The sequence below is a fragment of the Leptosomus discolor genome, chromosome 4 (assembly GCF_034619465.1).
Source record: "Leptosomus discolor isolate bLepDis1 chromosome 4, bLepDis1.hap2, whole genome shotgun sequence".
In the NCBI taxonomy this organism is placed as follows: domain Eukaryota; kingdom Metazoa; phylum Chordata; class Aves; order Leptosomiformes; family Leptosomidae; genus Leptosomus; species Leptosomus discolor.
In genome coordinates, this window is record NC_141394.1 from 46,168,045 (window position 1) to 46,183,005 (window position 14,961).

At 38.5% G+C, this 14,961-nt stretch overlaps 1 protein-coding gene across 1 annotated transcript in view; it reads left to right on the plus strand.

Moving 5' to 3' along the window:
* Positions 1 to 6,379: 6,379 nt before the first annotated feature.
* The window catches only part of SH3D19 (SH3 domain containing 19), a 67,929-nt gene continuing 59,347 nt past the window's right edge, over positions 6,380 to 14,961 (plus strand). The window contains exon 1 of the mRNA XM_086464811.1: positions 6,380 to 6,431. Coding sequence (XP_086320937.1) covers positions 6,380 to 6,431 — 52 coding nt within the window. The remainder of the gene's footprint in view (positions 6,432 to 14,961) is intronic.

Genomic DNA, 14,961 nt, shown 5'->3' on the forward strand with positions numbered 1-14,961 from the left:
TTATACTTAAATTTTTTTCTAGTGAGAGCACACTTTTAGATGAAGTCACTCTTAGCAACAAGATACTTTGAAGAAGCTTGCAAAATAAACAGAGAAAAACAATGGCTGTGTTTGGTGTGAGTTGCCTTTTTCCTTTTCTTTGCTTGTCTTCCAGAGACAAGAGTGAATGTCTTAAACGCTATTGTTTTCTGCTTTGGTGGTTTTTTTGGCAAAAACTTCAGCTGTTCTGAATTTGTGGAGCAACTGAAATAGTGTTGAGTCAGTTATTTTTCTCCTAATGGTTATGTTTATATTTTCCTTGAGAAGAAAAACTGTTCTATCATATTAAAAGCAAACAAAGAAGATTCATTTTCCCATGCTTGAAGGTAAGAGAATCACCAGTTAAAGAAACACGACCCTTTCTAAAAGCAACTGGAACATTGCACTTCTGTCTGCCACTCAGTCTTTGAATGCTGAAAAAAGGCATAAGGAGTCCATGCTATTGATGAAATATACGCAGCATGATTTTGTAAATAAACACTAGACTTGCCAAACAGTTGTTGTATGAAGAGCAGATCTTTGTGTCCTGATGTTTTCCTTGATTCTTCTGCGGTGCTTGAAACTTGGCACCAGTCTTCCCAACCTTAGCCAGGAATCTCTGACTTCTTCCACCTCATCTGCTCCACCTGCCACCTCCTTGACTTTTTGCACTGTATCCTGCTGCTGAACAAGGATAATATATTTCTGCCACACTGGCTGTATTTGTATGAGGGCAGCAAAGGTTTTGTAAAGAGTAGATGCTAGTATGAAGTGGAGAAAATCTCTTTAAGTATGGACTGCAGGATGTTGGAGGGTGGTCAGTTGTTATGGATTGAGAGACTGCAAGTCTCTGGCTATGCAGTTTGTGGATTGGAGAACAGGCAGAAAGAATTTACTTCTGTCTGCAGAAGAACCATCTCTGTCATGTGTGTCTGTGCTGTCTGAACTAGCTGGCAAAATCTGCAGTAGTAAAATTAGAGAGGTGATAGCACTGCGCCACCTCTAGGGTAGTTGTCAGTAAATCAAGAACAGAGCTGCCATGCTAGCACAAAGCCTGAACTACACACTGTTCTACTGTATCAGGTTAGGGAGATCATGCTGATTTTCAAGAACAGTTCATTAATCAAAATAAACTTAGAATCAAACAATCCAGTTCTCTAGCTTGTGAGTACTAGAGGCTTAGGAATTTCTAGCCGAAATGACTACAGCTACATACACAGTAAGGAATTGTATTACGTTAGCAACGCAAGGATAGGGAGAACAGTACTGGTGTCTCATCTGTGGAAGCTTGTGTTCTGGAAGGTAGTATCTGTCACTGGAAGTGGAATTTTTTCCTGTAAATTTCCCCTACTGGAGTGGAGACTGCCCTGTTTGTTCATTGTGCATGCTAGTCCAGCAAGCATTCAATGTTTCCTCTAATCTGGCATGAGGTTTTGGCTTCCAGAGTTTAGAATTGAAGGATGTACAGTATTGTATTAGAAAGACATCATGTCCCATAACGTTTTATAGCTATTTATATCTGTGATACAGAGGAAAACCTGTAATGCAGGATTTGATTTTCAGATCTTTGCATCTATATGGTCTTCTTGCTTATTTCTGTTAGGAAAGAGATCTCCAGTTTTGAGGTAACACGTATAGAGTAAAAGAGAATCAGCTGTGGACATGCATTTTTGTGACCCAACTTTTGCAAGCCAAAGATTTGCCTGCAGAATGCAGGAATGGGATCTGCGTGTGTGTGTGTGTTTAAATGAAATGTGTGTAGTGTATATATATGTGTGTGTGTATATACCTATTAAAAAAAAAGAGATTTGAAGAGATTTGCCTGCTTCTTCTCGGCTTTCGTATTCTAGAGGTGTGTGATGTTTCTTGAATTGGTGCTTGTAGGTAATGCCAAAACAGCATCTAAAGTTGCAAAATTTAAGCACTAAATTGAAAGATTCACCTCTTTAAGCATCTTGTTACACTTGATACTAAATCAAATGTAAAAGGTTAGGTTCACAGTAACCTTAAACAACTGCAGGTTTTATTTCTGCTTTAAAAATACTAACTGTGTGCTTGTAGGATTACATTTCCTTTTGTTCTTTTTAGTAAGACCAGTGTACATGTGCATGATGTGCTTTCACGAAGTTTAGCAGTAAATAAAATGCATAAAACCTAAAGGTAGTATTTCCTGTTTCATCATTTCAATAAAACAAAAAGGAAAAGGGGATCACATTGATTTCCTGAATGAGCAGTTTGCAGCGGTGCGGCAGGGATGTGGCGGATCTGCAGATGGAGGTGGGCTGAGAGTCAGAGCTCCCACATGCTGTGCTTGCCTGTGCTCTGATTCCTTTTCTTCCTTCTCACTGGTTTATTCACACTCTCTTTTTAGAAATGGGAAGGTTTAGTCTGGGTACTGTTAGGCTGTGGCTGCGTACATGACAGGGAACCCCGATAACAAGTGACAGATGGCAAGCAGGTTTCAGTAGGAAGTCCTGCCTTATTTTTTTCAGTGCTCACAGGTAAGGAGGTTACATGAACAAATGATAAGGATGGAAGGAGCCTTTCTCTGTTGAACAACTGTTGCTGCAGCTCTGGTTTGATCTATACCATGCTGTTTCTAGCTAAGAGTAGCACATGGTGTGATGAAATGGAAATCACTGTGAGTCAGAAACACAATAAATTATATGCTGTGTGGCTGTGACAGCTCAATAGGAGCACCTAGGGATGGAAACAGTATTAGATACTTCTTTGCGCACTGTTTGCATGCAATAACTTTTTACCACTTTAATGAAGGTAAATAATCAAATGATCACAGAAAACTTGGAAACGAAAATATTTTTTCTATACATAAGATGAAACTACACAAACAAATATGTGTTCTTGGACAACAAATTTTATTTTGAATGCAGAGCTTTAAGCTTAAAAATCTGAGTATGAATTTTTTTTTTTAGGAAGACTTACTCTTCTGTATAGACAAGCTTTTCAGTAAAGTGTTTATTAAAACAGAAAAAATATCTGTTTAATATACACATAGATGGAATTAGAAGCAAAATTCCCATGGACAGTGGAGATTATATGTAGCTATAAGAATATCCTTCTAATTGCATAGTGGATCTTTCTGTAATAAATATTAAAAACCCCTCTAATTTTAGAATATATATATTTTAGGAGGACACAAATCTCCATTGCTTCTTTCAAGTAGTCCAAATGTCATGCGGCAAGAGATTCGATTAAAATATAAATGATAATATGTGAATTCTAATAACACAACGCAGTGGTTATTTTGTAATGCTTGTATGATAATCTTAAATCTTAGGAGAAGTATTTCGTACTTCCTTTGCATATCAGCTTTCAAAAATAAAAAAAAATAGAAATTTAGCTAGAGGTAGGTGGCTTTAGCAACTGATAAATTGTTCAGCAAAAGAAGTTTTGCCTGAGTTGATATGATTGTACTGTGTAGATTTTTATTTGCAGGTCAATCTCATTATTGCAAAGAAGCTACTTAAAATACTCATTTGACAACAAAACCCCTTCTAAAATACAGAAAGGTTCCGTATCTAGAGCACCCAGAAGTCGAAGAGTTAATGATGGGGCTGCACTGGATTCAGTGTATTTGCAGATGTTGCTGCAACCAACTGCTGATCTTTCTCCCATCCTGTCAGGGAACTCTGCCAGCCGTGATTCATGGAATGATTTTTTTGCGCTGAGTAATCTGTGTTTTTTCTTTTCCCCTCTTCCTTCTGCCTTATTTTTACCCTAAACTAAAGTCCTATTCATTTCAGCTAAAGGGAGGGGAAGCTTCCAAAACATTAATACAAAACATTAAATACACAGTGCTTGGAGTAGAGGAATTTTAACAAATGTTAAACTTAGAGTAATGTACTTGGTCTCAGGCAGAGTAGTCCAGTGCAGAAAACCAGTTTTATAACAGAAACAGCTTTTGGTTTTTCTGGTCATACAGTATCACAGTTTTTTAAGACTTCTGTACTAGTATTGCTAAACAACATCCAACTTTTGTGCTGATATTATGCCTCCTTTCTCACAGATCGCTCTGAAAGAAATAAACCAGACTGCCGCTCTTCAGGGTAAGAATCATATTTCTGTATTTATTCTTCCCCTCTTTTCCTTTTTTCGTTATTTTTTTCCTTTTATGGGATGAAGTAGGAAATTAGCCAGAAAAATAGAAGTGCCATTCAGAAATACTACAATAACTTTGTGTTAACAGTAATTGCTTTATATTCCTTACGGGCAAATTTTCCAAGGAGTTAACTGGGCTTACTGTACTGTAACTGTGAGCGCTTAAAATCCGAAGGCTTGTTTATGTATCACATACAGGATTGTTTAGTAAAACTGTGGTTTGAGACAAGAAGCCCTCATGACTTCTGCTTCTTTGGACTGTTTCTTCTGTATCATGGAAAATAATTCTTGGTTCAGTCAAGAGTAGCAACACTTTATTATTTATTCCATTAACTGATCCCATCATACCTAAGGTTTCAAAACTGAGAGAAGCAAACAAATGGGTATTGAACAAAACGCACACACATTTTGTGTTTATCTAGAATTTCCCTCAGCAATTGCCATGAACTTTAAGCTGTTGATTTGCAAGGCCATGTTTTCCCTTAAGGTTCTGTATTCTAAATATTCTGTAACTCTCCTTCTTATCCTTTCATTTAAAAAAAAAATCTCTTTCCTCTTTTTGCCTTGTTTCCAAACTGTCCCTCTCAGTTCTCACCAGCAAATAGGATCTCGTCCATATCCTGTGGTGGATAATAGGTTTTTAATGAAGTAAAGTGATAGAGCAGACCACTCCTTTGTGAAAAGCCTTTCTGAAGGATGCCACTGGTATCCAGCCTTCTGACATGACATGACCTTTTAATTTGACTTTTACAGTCTAATTTTTTTGTTGTTGTTGTTTTGTTACATTTTTACAGTACAGTGGGGTAGCTTTTATAGTGGGAAGAACAGAGGGATAGCCTCTTCTTGTAGCTCAGTTGATGTGTTGTATCTATCGTGCGATGCAATGGAAGAGAGGATGCGTTTCCCTTCCCTCCCATATCCGCAACAGCACTGTAGCTGTTTCCAGGAGTGTGTTCAAGTTGTAGGGGAGTATTGCCTTTGTCTTTGATTACTTACATCTACTTAAAACATCAATCACTGTATCTCCTTTTATAATTAAAAATATTAACTTTTTTTCTTAAAATGATGCAGTTGCAGTCTACCCGTTTGAACTTTTATTAGATCATGCCATATTACAATAACGTCAAAGAAATCCAAATTGTTATCAAAAGAAAATCTAATTTTATCAAAATGTTTAGTTTAAGGTTGAAATAGTTTCAGTCTGTTCCCGTTTCTTCTGGCTGGTGCTTCCCACCAGTACGTTTTTGCTCTGCAGTGTATTTTAGAAGTTCTAACTTAGAACCAAAAGCAAAGTAAAATTTCAGATTTTTTCCATGGAATTGGAATTTCAAATGTGGACCAGCTCTGACAATAAAAAACTAACCTAAGTTGTCTGGGTTACAGAGTCCAAATTCTCATGTGGAAAGCACAGAGAAATTGACAGTAAGTTGCTCATAATGGTGAGAAAAATGCAGCTTTCAATAATCATTCATTCCTGTCAGTAGTGCATGTGCCTTCTAACCATATCTATGTATCTTCTGCCCCCTTCTCAATTTCACTGGCCATCACGTTATGATAGTTCTGCTTTCCTGGGTGAGCTATGAGGAAGAAAAGTTATGTTTAAAGGGTAGTGTGGTATTGTATACGTCTTGCTGCTGCTTCTAGGCTAGAGCAGGCACAGCCTACCACACTTGGGTAATGTACTCTGTTAATTGATACTGCTGCTCTCTGTGGTTCATCTCTCACTCTAGTTGGAAGCATAATCCTGATTGTAACAAATTGCTGGGTGAGATTCTTATCCCCAGTCTGGCCATATCGTGTATGGGAAAAGAGCTGCAGCTGCATGAAGACCAGTGCCCCTTGCTGTAAGAACTGAGGGAAAACTGGATGGTGAAGTATGCAAGACTTAAAGTGCAAAGCACACTTCTCTTGTAATATGGGCAGCATTTCAGAGGTGTTTGAGTTCCATTGAGGATAGTTTTACGGCTTATACCTTTTTGTTATGAGCTGCTACGCCCATAACACTTTCCTCTCAGGTGGAGCTCATGACAAGGGAAAGAGAAAATACAATGGCTCAAAGACAACTTGTCTACGTTTTCCTTAAGGTGCATGCTGTGGGATACATCTCTTCAAAGTGCAACATACTATCCCTCTCATGATCTAAAGTGGAACAAAAATGACCCTGCAGGTCTTTGTACTTGGACTCAAGGTCTAGTAACAAGAATTTCTGCACTAGAATTACTACAAAATAATGAAGGTGGACATGGTGATACTAGCTGACCAGATGAAGACATATGAAATGAGCCTTAAGAAAGGTAGATATCTTATGATGAAATAGTGGGTGTAGATGTTTCCAAGAGAGAGCGAGAGAAATAGAAGTTTATTTCATACAAAGCTCTGGTGAGATCTTGCGCAGAAGTCTGTCCAGTCTAATAATAAATGTGGAACACTGGGGTAAGAAGAGGCAAAAAAAAGCCCAAACACCACCACCAGCAACTCCTCCTCAGGCTCTGTAAGGTTAAGTTTTAGTCTGGAACATGATCAGCTTAATAAAAAGATCACATGACAGTATTTCTTGTGATTGCAGGCATCTGCTTGTCCTTTCTAACACCATATTCTTACATGTTTCTGTGTATTTTTAGATCAGCTTGTACTTGAGTCTTCACAGTATTAGGGATGAAGAGTTCATATACATTGAAACAGGAACAATTTTAAAACATAGCTCCGACATAATTCATTTGCAATGAGAAGCATATAAAAAACTGTTCTAGACAGAACAGTATATAGATAGTCTTTAATATACTTCATTTTATTATAGCATGATGCCGTTTAGATAATGCAGGGTGAAGCATATTTATAGCAGTATCAAGAACTCTGACAAATATTCTGGTATTGTTACTAGCCTATCAGCTGTTTAGTATGGGAGAAATGCTACAGGAAGGTGGAGTGTTCTGAGTGGTGATACTGAGATCTAACATCACACTGGGAAGAAATTTGGGGAGTGAATGAAGCAAAGACCATAGGTAATCATTTAAAAGGAGGCAAACAGATACTAGATAATGCTTGCAAAACGTGCATGAATACACTATCTTTTGACTCTCTTGGCAATTAGCAACCATCTACCACACAGGAGAGCTTAGATAAAGTGGAGTAGAAGAACAGGGCCTGTGGATACCTTTTTCATGTACCACTCTGCACTGATTTTTTTTTTTTTTTTTTTTTTTGTTAAATATTAGCACATTAGTAAGATCAAAACAGATGTTCCCTGAATCCAAATAATACTTATCACTATGTTAAATTTTTATGAAGAGACATTTAAATGCATGACCTAATATTACTATTATTATCCTTCAATTGTTATATTTCAGATAGGATTAAAAATATGTCTGTACTGGCAACAGTGATCTGTAATTATCATTACTTCTTGATTTTACTGTCGGATCATGCACTGTTGGCTCTGATAGCTTCAGGTCATGCACTGCTGTGACATGGGTCAATTAGGTCAAAAGAAGTAGACTCTTTAGTCTTATGCCTCTAAATGTTTTCAAAATGAAAATTATGATAGTAATAGAATAGAAGATTTCAGGCAACCACATATTTGCAGTTAATCCCTGAACATGAGTAAAGCTCATAGAAGAAACTGGTTTAATTTCATTATGCCTTTTTTTTTTCCTTTGGGGCAAGGATTATGATGAAAAAATCTTGAAACACAGTCTTGTAATGTGATATAATTAATTGTAATTGCCTTAACCTTGGAGATGAGAGGATGAAGGTAGCTAAACACTGCAACAATCTATTGAGAGATTTAGTAGCATATCAATCACTTGAAGTCAAGTAAGAGATTTTGATTTTTAAAATCTAGGAGTCTACTGTGAAAGCTTGCCCTCAAAATAGGGAGGGGGAAGAAAATAATTAGTTCATTTCTAGACATAGATTCTGGGTTTTACTGGCATATAGTCTGTCTGCTGGTTGTAAAGTGCTAAAGTTCTTTTACAGCTGGTTGCCTTCATTTGATTGAACTAAATTGGGCTTTTTTATTTAAAATAAATCAAGTCAACAATACAAATAGACACAGCCCTTCTTTTGTTTCTTTATAAAGAAGCACTTGATTTGGCTGATCAAAGGGGCTACAGATCCCCTTGGTGAGGATCTGGTAAATCAAGCTATCATTTTTATGAATGGTATTTTGTGTCTTACTTTGGTTTTAGGATTGGGTTTTTGTTGGCTTTTTTTTTTTTTTTTTTTTTATGTAGCAGAGTTCCATTAGTGAAAGCTGCTCTGCATTTCCATTTCCTCTGCTATATTGTGTTGATCTTGTGAAATTGTTTTTAATAAATATTATAGTAATGGTCTGACTACATCTTAAGAATGTGGTTTTCCAGATAATCTGTGAAGCCTGAGACACCTTTTAATTAAGATCTTAATCCTTTAACAGAGCATGAAGGGAGGCTTAAGGCACAGGCCTGAGAACGTAGCGGAGCTGTTGTCACTTTATAGTTAAACCGATGTGCTTTTACAAATCAATATGCTTTTAGGTCTTGAAAACAGACAATAACAGGATTTTCTATGTTGTAAGCATTATGGTCAGTCTGCTTTCAGTCATTTAATAATTCCAGCTTTACATATCTGAAGGGGAATATGAGAGTCCTTCCTTCTGCTGAAGAAATCTTCCTAGCTCTTAACCCCAGAACTCCTGGGTTCTAGTTTGAAGCTTGTCACAAATTGCTGCTGACATTTGTGCATGTAACAACTTGAGTTGTTTTGTCCTCAGGAGTAATTTCACAGCTAATTTTTTTGTAGGCCACTTAACAGATTTTGTGTATTTTAGGTAAATTTAAAATCCAAGGGACTGTATGTGAATTAGGCATTGAAGAGAGTGACAGGTGCTCTTGTAACCTGTCCTGGTTTCATCTGGAATAAAGTTAATTTTCTTCCTAGTAGCTGGCACAGTGCTGTGTTTTGGATTTAGGATGAGAGTAATGTGGATAACACACTGATGTTTTAGTTGTTGCTAAGTCGTGTTTATAGTAAGTCAAGGATTTTTCATCTTTCGATTACTGCCCTGCTAGCAGAGGCTGGGAGTGTGCAAGAACCTTGGGTACAGCAAGGACAGCTGACCCAAACAAGCCAAAGAGGTATTCCATAGCATGTGACATCATATCCAGTATATAAACAGGGGGGAGCTGACCGGGAGGGGCGGATTGTTGTTCGGGGATGGTCTGGGCATCGATCAGCAGGTGGTGAGCAATTGCATTGTGTACCCCTTGTCTTTTTGTGCATCTTATTTCTCTCTCTCTTTGCTATATTCATTTTCATTTCAATTATTGTATTTTATTTTGGTTATTAAACTGTTCTTATCTCAACCCACAAGTTTTATTTTTTTAAAATTTTCCTCCCCGTCCCACTAAGGGGGAAGAGTGAGTGAGTGGTTGCGTGGTGCTTAGTTTCCAGCTGGCATTAAACCATGACATAACCCTATGGAAGAGCTCTACTCTTCTGTTGTGCCTTAGTCAAAGGGGTAGTGTGGAGAGACTTCTGACACTATTGCTCCTTCTGTACTGAGAAATCACAGAATGGTGGAAATGTTGGTGGGAAGGGACCTCTGCAGGTCATGTAGTCGAACGTCTTGCTCATAGTGGGGAGATGCTAATGCTGGACCAGGCCAATGATGTATTTTTCTAGCCAAGTCTTGAAAACCTCCCAGGAGAGAAAGATTGAGCCCACTTATTTTCAGCCCACTTATAGGCTGCTTGTCTGTCTTGTACTAACTCGATTTCCAAATGAAAATGCTGTGGGAGATAGTGTCAAAAGAACCAGTCTAAATCTAGTTCTTTAGTTCAAATACTGGACTAATTAATATCCAGAAGGACCAGATTCATTCCCACGGGCATCCTGAAATACAGTTTTTCATTGCTGTCATTCAAAAGCCTTGTATTGTCCACTGGCAATGTTCGCATTACCTTGTCAATGCAGCCATTTCACATAGGAAAATTTCAGGCTTTTGCCCATCTGGCCAATGTTACAGACTGTAAAACAGTTCTGAAGTTTGAGATTTTGAACCTTCCTGACAATCCATCTGAAAGTGGAGAGTTGTGTGTAGAAGAATGAACAAATGTTGGGGGATGACACTTGTTTTACTGTTACACTCTTTATATTTAGCTTTTACGATTTTAAAGGCTAGGGAGTAGAAGGTTACTCTTAGTCTAAGCATACTTTTAGATTGTGGAAAGAGGGATGTCCTGCTTTTGTACACTCCCAGTAGGTCAGAAGCTGATGTAATAAAAAGGATTTCTGGTCTCCTTCCTAAACCCTTGGGGTGCAGTTTCACAGTCACCCTGAGCTGAGCTAAGCCTGTGCCACTCCAGAAGGAAAGATCTCATTCCCTCTGTTGGGCTGTTATCAGTGCTCATATGGTTAGTTGGATCAGAAGGCTGATCTCCAGGGAGAAAAACAGCTGTCTCCCCATTTTACAGATGAAGCAGGTTCAGCAGAGGGGGGCAAGGTGATTTCTTGCAAGTCACACAATAAATCAATGGCAGAGCTGGACGCAGGATTTGGTGTTGTGACTTTTGTTGTTGGTATCTAAAAAGTAGGATCGTGTGGCTCCATTTTTTTCATTCTCAGAGCTAAATTTTGGGTTCAGTAACTAGGAGCATGCTGCAATCCCACTGGTTAAGTGTGGATTTAAACTGGTGAAACTTGAGATTGGAATCTGCTTATGTGTCTTTCTTTTGTTTATCATGTGTTTCTGGTCAGCAGCAAGTGCTGTGCAAATCAGAGATGTTCCTCCCGGGAGTAGAATAAGCTGGAGCAGTTTTGTGCAGCATATTTCTTTGACAGCTTCTTTGCCACAATAAATTGTTATGTTTAATTTATTCCTTGCAATGTTAATTTTCCCTGCTGTTTATACTTATCTGTAAAAGAGAAAAAAAAAATCACAGGTAGAGCAGAGGAATAAATGGCAGATGGGCTCAGCTTAGTTGTTGGCAATTAGGGATCGTGTGGGTGTCTAGAGCCTGTTGCTGTGGGTGTTTGTTTTAATGCTGCCAGTTCATCACTGTTGCATTGGGAATTTTTTGCTATTCATCTCACAGATAGTGGTAAAGAGTTATTGTGAAGGTCACATCCTAGCCAGCCTTCCAGATTCCTTGTTCCTCAACAGAAAAGAGGGATTTGTTTTTAAAATAAGAGCGCTCTGTTCCTGGTTTCTGCAAAGGGAGTTTTGAAGGCCTGTTTGCTTTGGTGCACTGAACAACTCCTTCTGTTGTCTGGGCTGCTCTCCAGTGCTTATGCTAATTCATAATGGAAAATAATGCTGAGAATGAGATGGCTGTTGAAGGAATATAAAGAGGAAAAGGTTCACCCTCCTTCTCCACTGAAAGAATTTCAGTGCTTCTTTGAGTATCTTGTGTACATGAGCAAGTCTCACTGTCCCATCCCCTTTCAGAGGAGACTCCTGTAGAAGGTGCTGAGGACCATCTAGACACAAGGCCACTCTCCTTGTCCATTAGAAGAATTGTCTGGAGCATCAACAACCATGATAGACCTTAGTTCTAGAAAAGGTGGTTTCAGGAGGCACGCAATTACACATTGCAGGTTTTTTTAATCATGCAGCTTTCCTTTTAAGGGTCATTTTGAGAGTATTTAACTTTTTCCCTATAAAATGGTAATAATTCTCTTTAAAACAACCGTATGGCTTTGTTTTTTAACCCTGCTCTGAAGTGGATGGAAGATACGGGGAGAACTGGAATTCTCTGTTTATAAGTAACATGTGAAGGGCCAAATTAATCAGTCATGGTTATAACTCTGCTTCTTTACTCTTTTTCCTCTCCAAGACATTTCAATGACAAGTAGCATATGAAATTCATCTGGTGGATGGGAAAGAGAGCTGGAAGAGAATTCTTTCCAAAGGTATTTTTAATAGTCTCAAAGAAAACAGAGAAGGAGGAGCTGCTAAGGGAAGCCTATGGGATATGTGTCAGAGATGAGGAGGCAGACTCAACAGGTTGTAAAGTTCCAGCTCAGATGTTGCAGTAGTTTGGTCCTCTCTGAAAGAATTCCATGTTGATATTTTAAGAATGCTGGAGCTCTTGAACTTTGGTTTTATTGCCCTAAGGATTTGCATAGGTTTCTGTCTAGGCTTAGGTCAGTATCTACATTTTCCTTCACTACTGGAATTTGAGTGGGAGAGCTCAGTTTGCAGTTATATTGTGTTAGTTTCCATGGCCTCTTACTCTGATGTGCACAAGAGAGAAGAGATTTTTGCTTCTTCCTTTTTTTTTTTTGTTCTTTTTTTCTGTACTGCTCACCTACTTTGTTATTTCATGTAAGTTTGGTGTCTGCAGATCATCATAGTATAGGTAATCGGTTACCTTAAGTAGCAGGTGATTTGGCAGGTGGAACATTGAAATGATTGATCAAGTACGCTTTCAAAGCATGTCACAGTTGCATCCTTACTACGTTGTGGGGGAGAAATATTCGTAGTGAGGCCTGTCACATTGATAGTTTCTTCCTTCTTACTGTACTTCTGTCTAATGCTTGCTGTGCAGTTTGCACAGCTGTACTTTTGGCTCTGGTCCTGTCATTTGTGAGACACTGCCTTTCTGATTTTGTTACAAAATTTCTCTTTTCAAAAGCGGTATTTTGCTCAGTGCAGGTATCACTGTTTGAATTTAGGCCGTGTTTACATACGGGATTTGTCCTAGTCTTGGCCACCTGTCACAAACCACAGGCTCAGCTGAGTTAGTACTAGCCCTTAATGTAGACAAGGATGAGTTGCTTTTGCATGTGTTTCCAGCTACTTCAGCTTCAGGAAGAGAACTAAGATTCGGTGGTACAAAAAGTCATGTTGCCTGTTCCCTTGGAGGCTACAACCAAGTCAGGTCATGGGCAGGTCCCGTGCTACAGAGGACTGAAATTAGACCACACAACCCTAAATGTGGACAGTATTCATGTAAGTATGGTCTTTACAAGTATGCATACCCACCTCTTACTTAATCTTGGGAGAGTTGTTACGAGAGGTTTGTCATCTGTTTTGGGTATAGTGGACATTCCCACCTCCCAACAACATTTGAGGCAAATGTTGACTTCTAATTAAAGAGAAGGTCCAAATCTGATCATAGTGTTCCAACCACAAACAATGATTACTGTGTTAAATCTCTCTTTTGATCTACAATGTAATTATCTAGTTCAAGCAACAGAAGTACATCAGTGATCTCATGTTATATTAAGCAATGTTTTTGCTTGGAATAAATGCTTAGTGGAAGGAAATATCTTTGGTATTATAATTCTTCTGTTCCATGTCATCTGGACTTCTGCTTCCCCATCTCCTGACACATCATCATCTAGTATTAATACAATATTAGTTCAAACAATCCTGTATCATTTTATGAATGGACCAGTTCAGGAAGTTTCCCTCCTCTCCCAAGAACACAGCTTCTTTTGGGCAACTGCTTTTAAGATCACTGTGTTGTTTTATTACCTTGTTTCCACTGCCCCTTCTAAAATACTACGTCCATGAATAGCTAAAAGCATGTAGTGCTCCTGATGGGTCAATGTTGGATGGCTAGGAAGGAAGCGGACACTGTCATGGGGCACATACAGTAATGACAGCTGCAGGAGAGGCTCCCTCACCACACCTTACCGGTGTATAGGACAGAAGATGATTTGCATTACTGCCCAATCTATCTTCTTCCTTCTGAGGCTGTTGACAGGGAAGTGTGTTCTGTTAATGTTTACAGCGTGAACAAACTACTGATGCTTTCTGTTAATAACAGCATTCATTTTTTTCTACCTAGGACGGATCTGAAATGATGACACAGTTCTCTGTATTTCCTTTAATTACTGTTCCCATATTATCTTTTATAGGTTTTTTTGAATGTCTGTTAGTATTTGAATTGACAAAATGCACTTCTTAGTGCCATGACTGCCTTGCTGCAGGTGCTAAACGGGTATTTTACTTAGTGTAATGCAGTTGTACTTGAATGGTGGTATAAAACAAAATCTTTAATGTTCTTGGAGGGCATAAAATAGAAATTGCCAAGATTATTTTCACATTAAAAAAAAAAAACAAACAGGATTTTCAAATGTCTTTAAAAAGTAAACAACCCAAGATTTGTCCTTCTATCTTAAAATTTATCTTATTAGAAGAGCTGAAGTAACTGGAAAAAATGGCAAAGCTTTCAGACAGGCAAACTCCTTCCGTCCTGAAAAACAACTAAGGGCGTAAAAATGCCCTTTGTGGAACAGACCAAAAGTCCACCTAATCCAGTATTCTCATTCTGTCTTTTCTTATGTGGGAAGTAGAAGCCTAAGGAAGAAGATACGGAAAAAAACAAGCGTGCATTGGAAAGTATCCATGCATTCTGTCAGCATCCAGATTTCTGTGCCTTGGGGCTTCTCCAAGAGATGATGCTTTTATATTTAGTAGCCCTGAAAGGGTTTTCTTTAGGTTTTTCTGAATTCATATACACTTTTAGCACTCACAGTGTTTTGTGGCAAGCAGCACCACAGCTTAACCTCATGTTGCATGCTGAAAAGTCTCTTTGACTCTTTTGAACTTAGTGTCTCCCAGCTTTGTCTAAAGCTTTCTATGTCCTGTAGTGTGAAAGACTGAGCTGTCGTTCCCTATAGCTTTGCTGCTTCTTGAGAAAGTTAAAAATGTCATTGTTCCAGGTTTAAATAGATTGTGTTAACCAAGTAGGCAGTCTTCAGGAAAAGGTCACTATTACTTTTGGAGACCCAGAGGCATGTTAGCAAGGGGAGAGGGGGATAAGGTTGTTGGCTGAAATGAGGAGGACAGGAATGATTTCCTGCCTTTGGAGTTAAGGGCCTTGCTGAGACCAG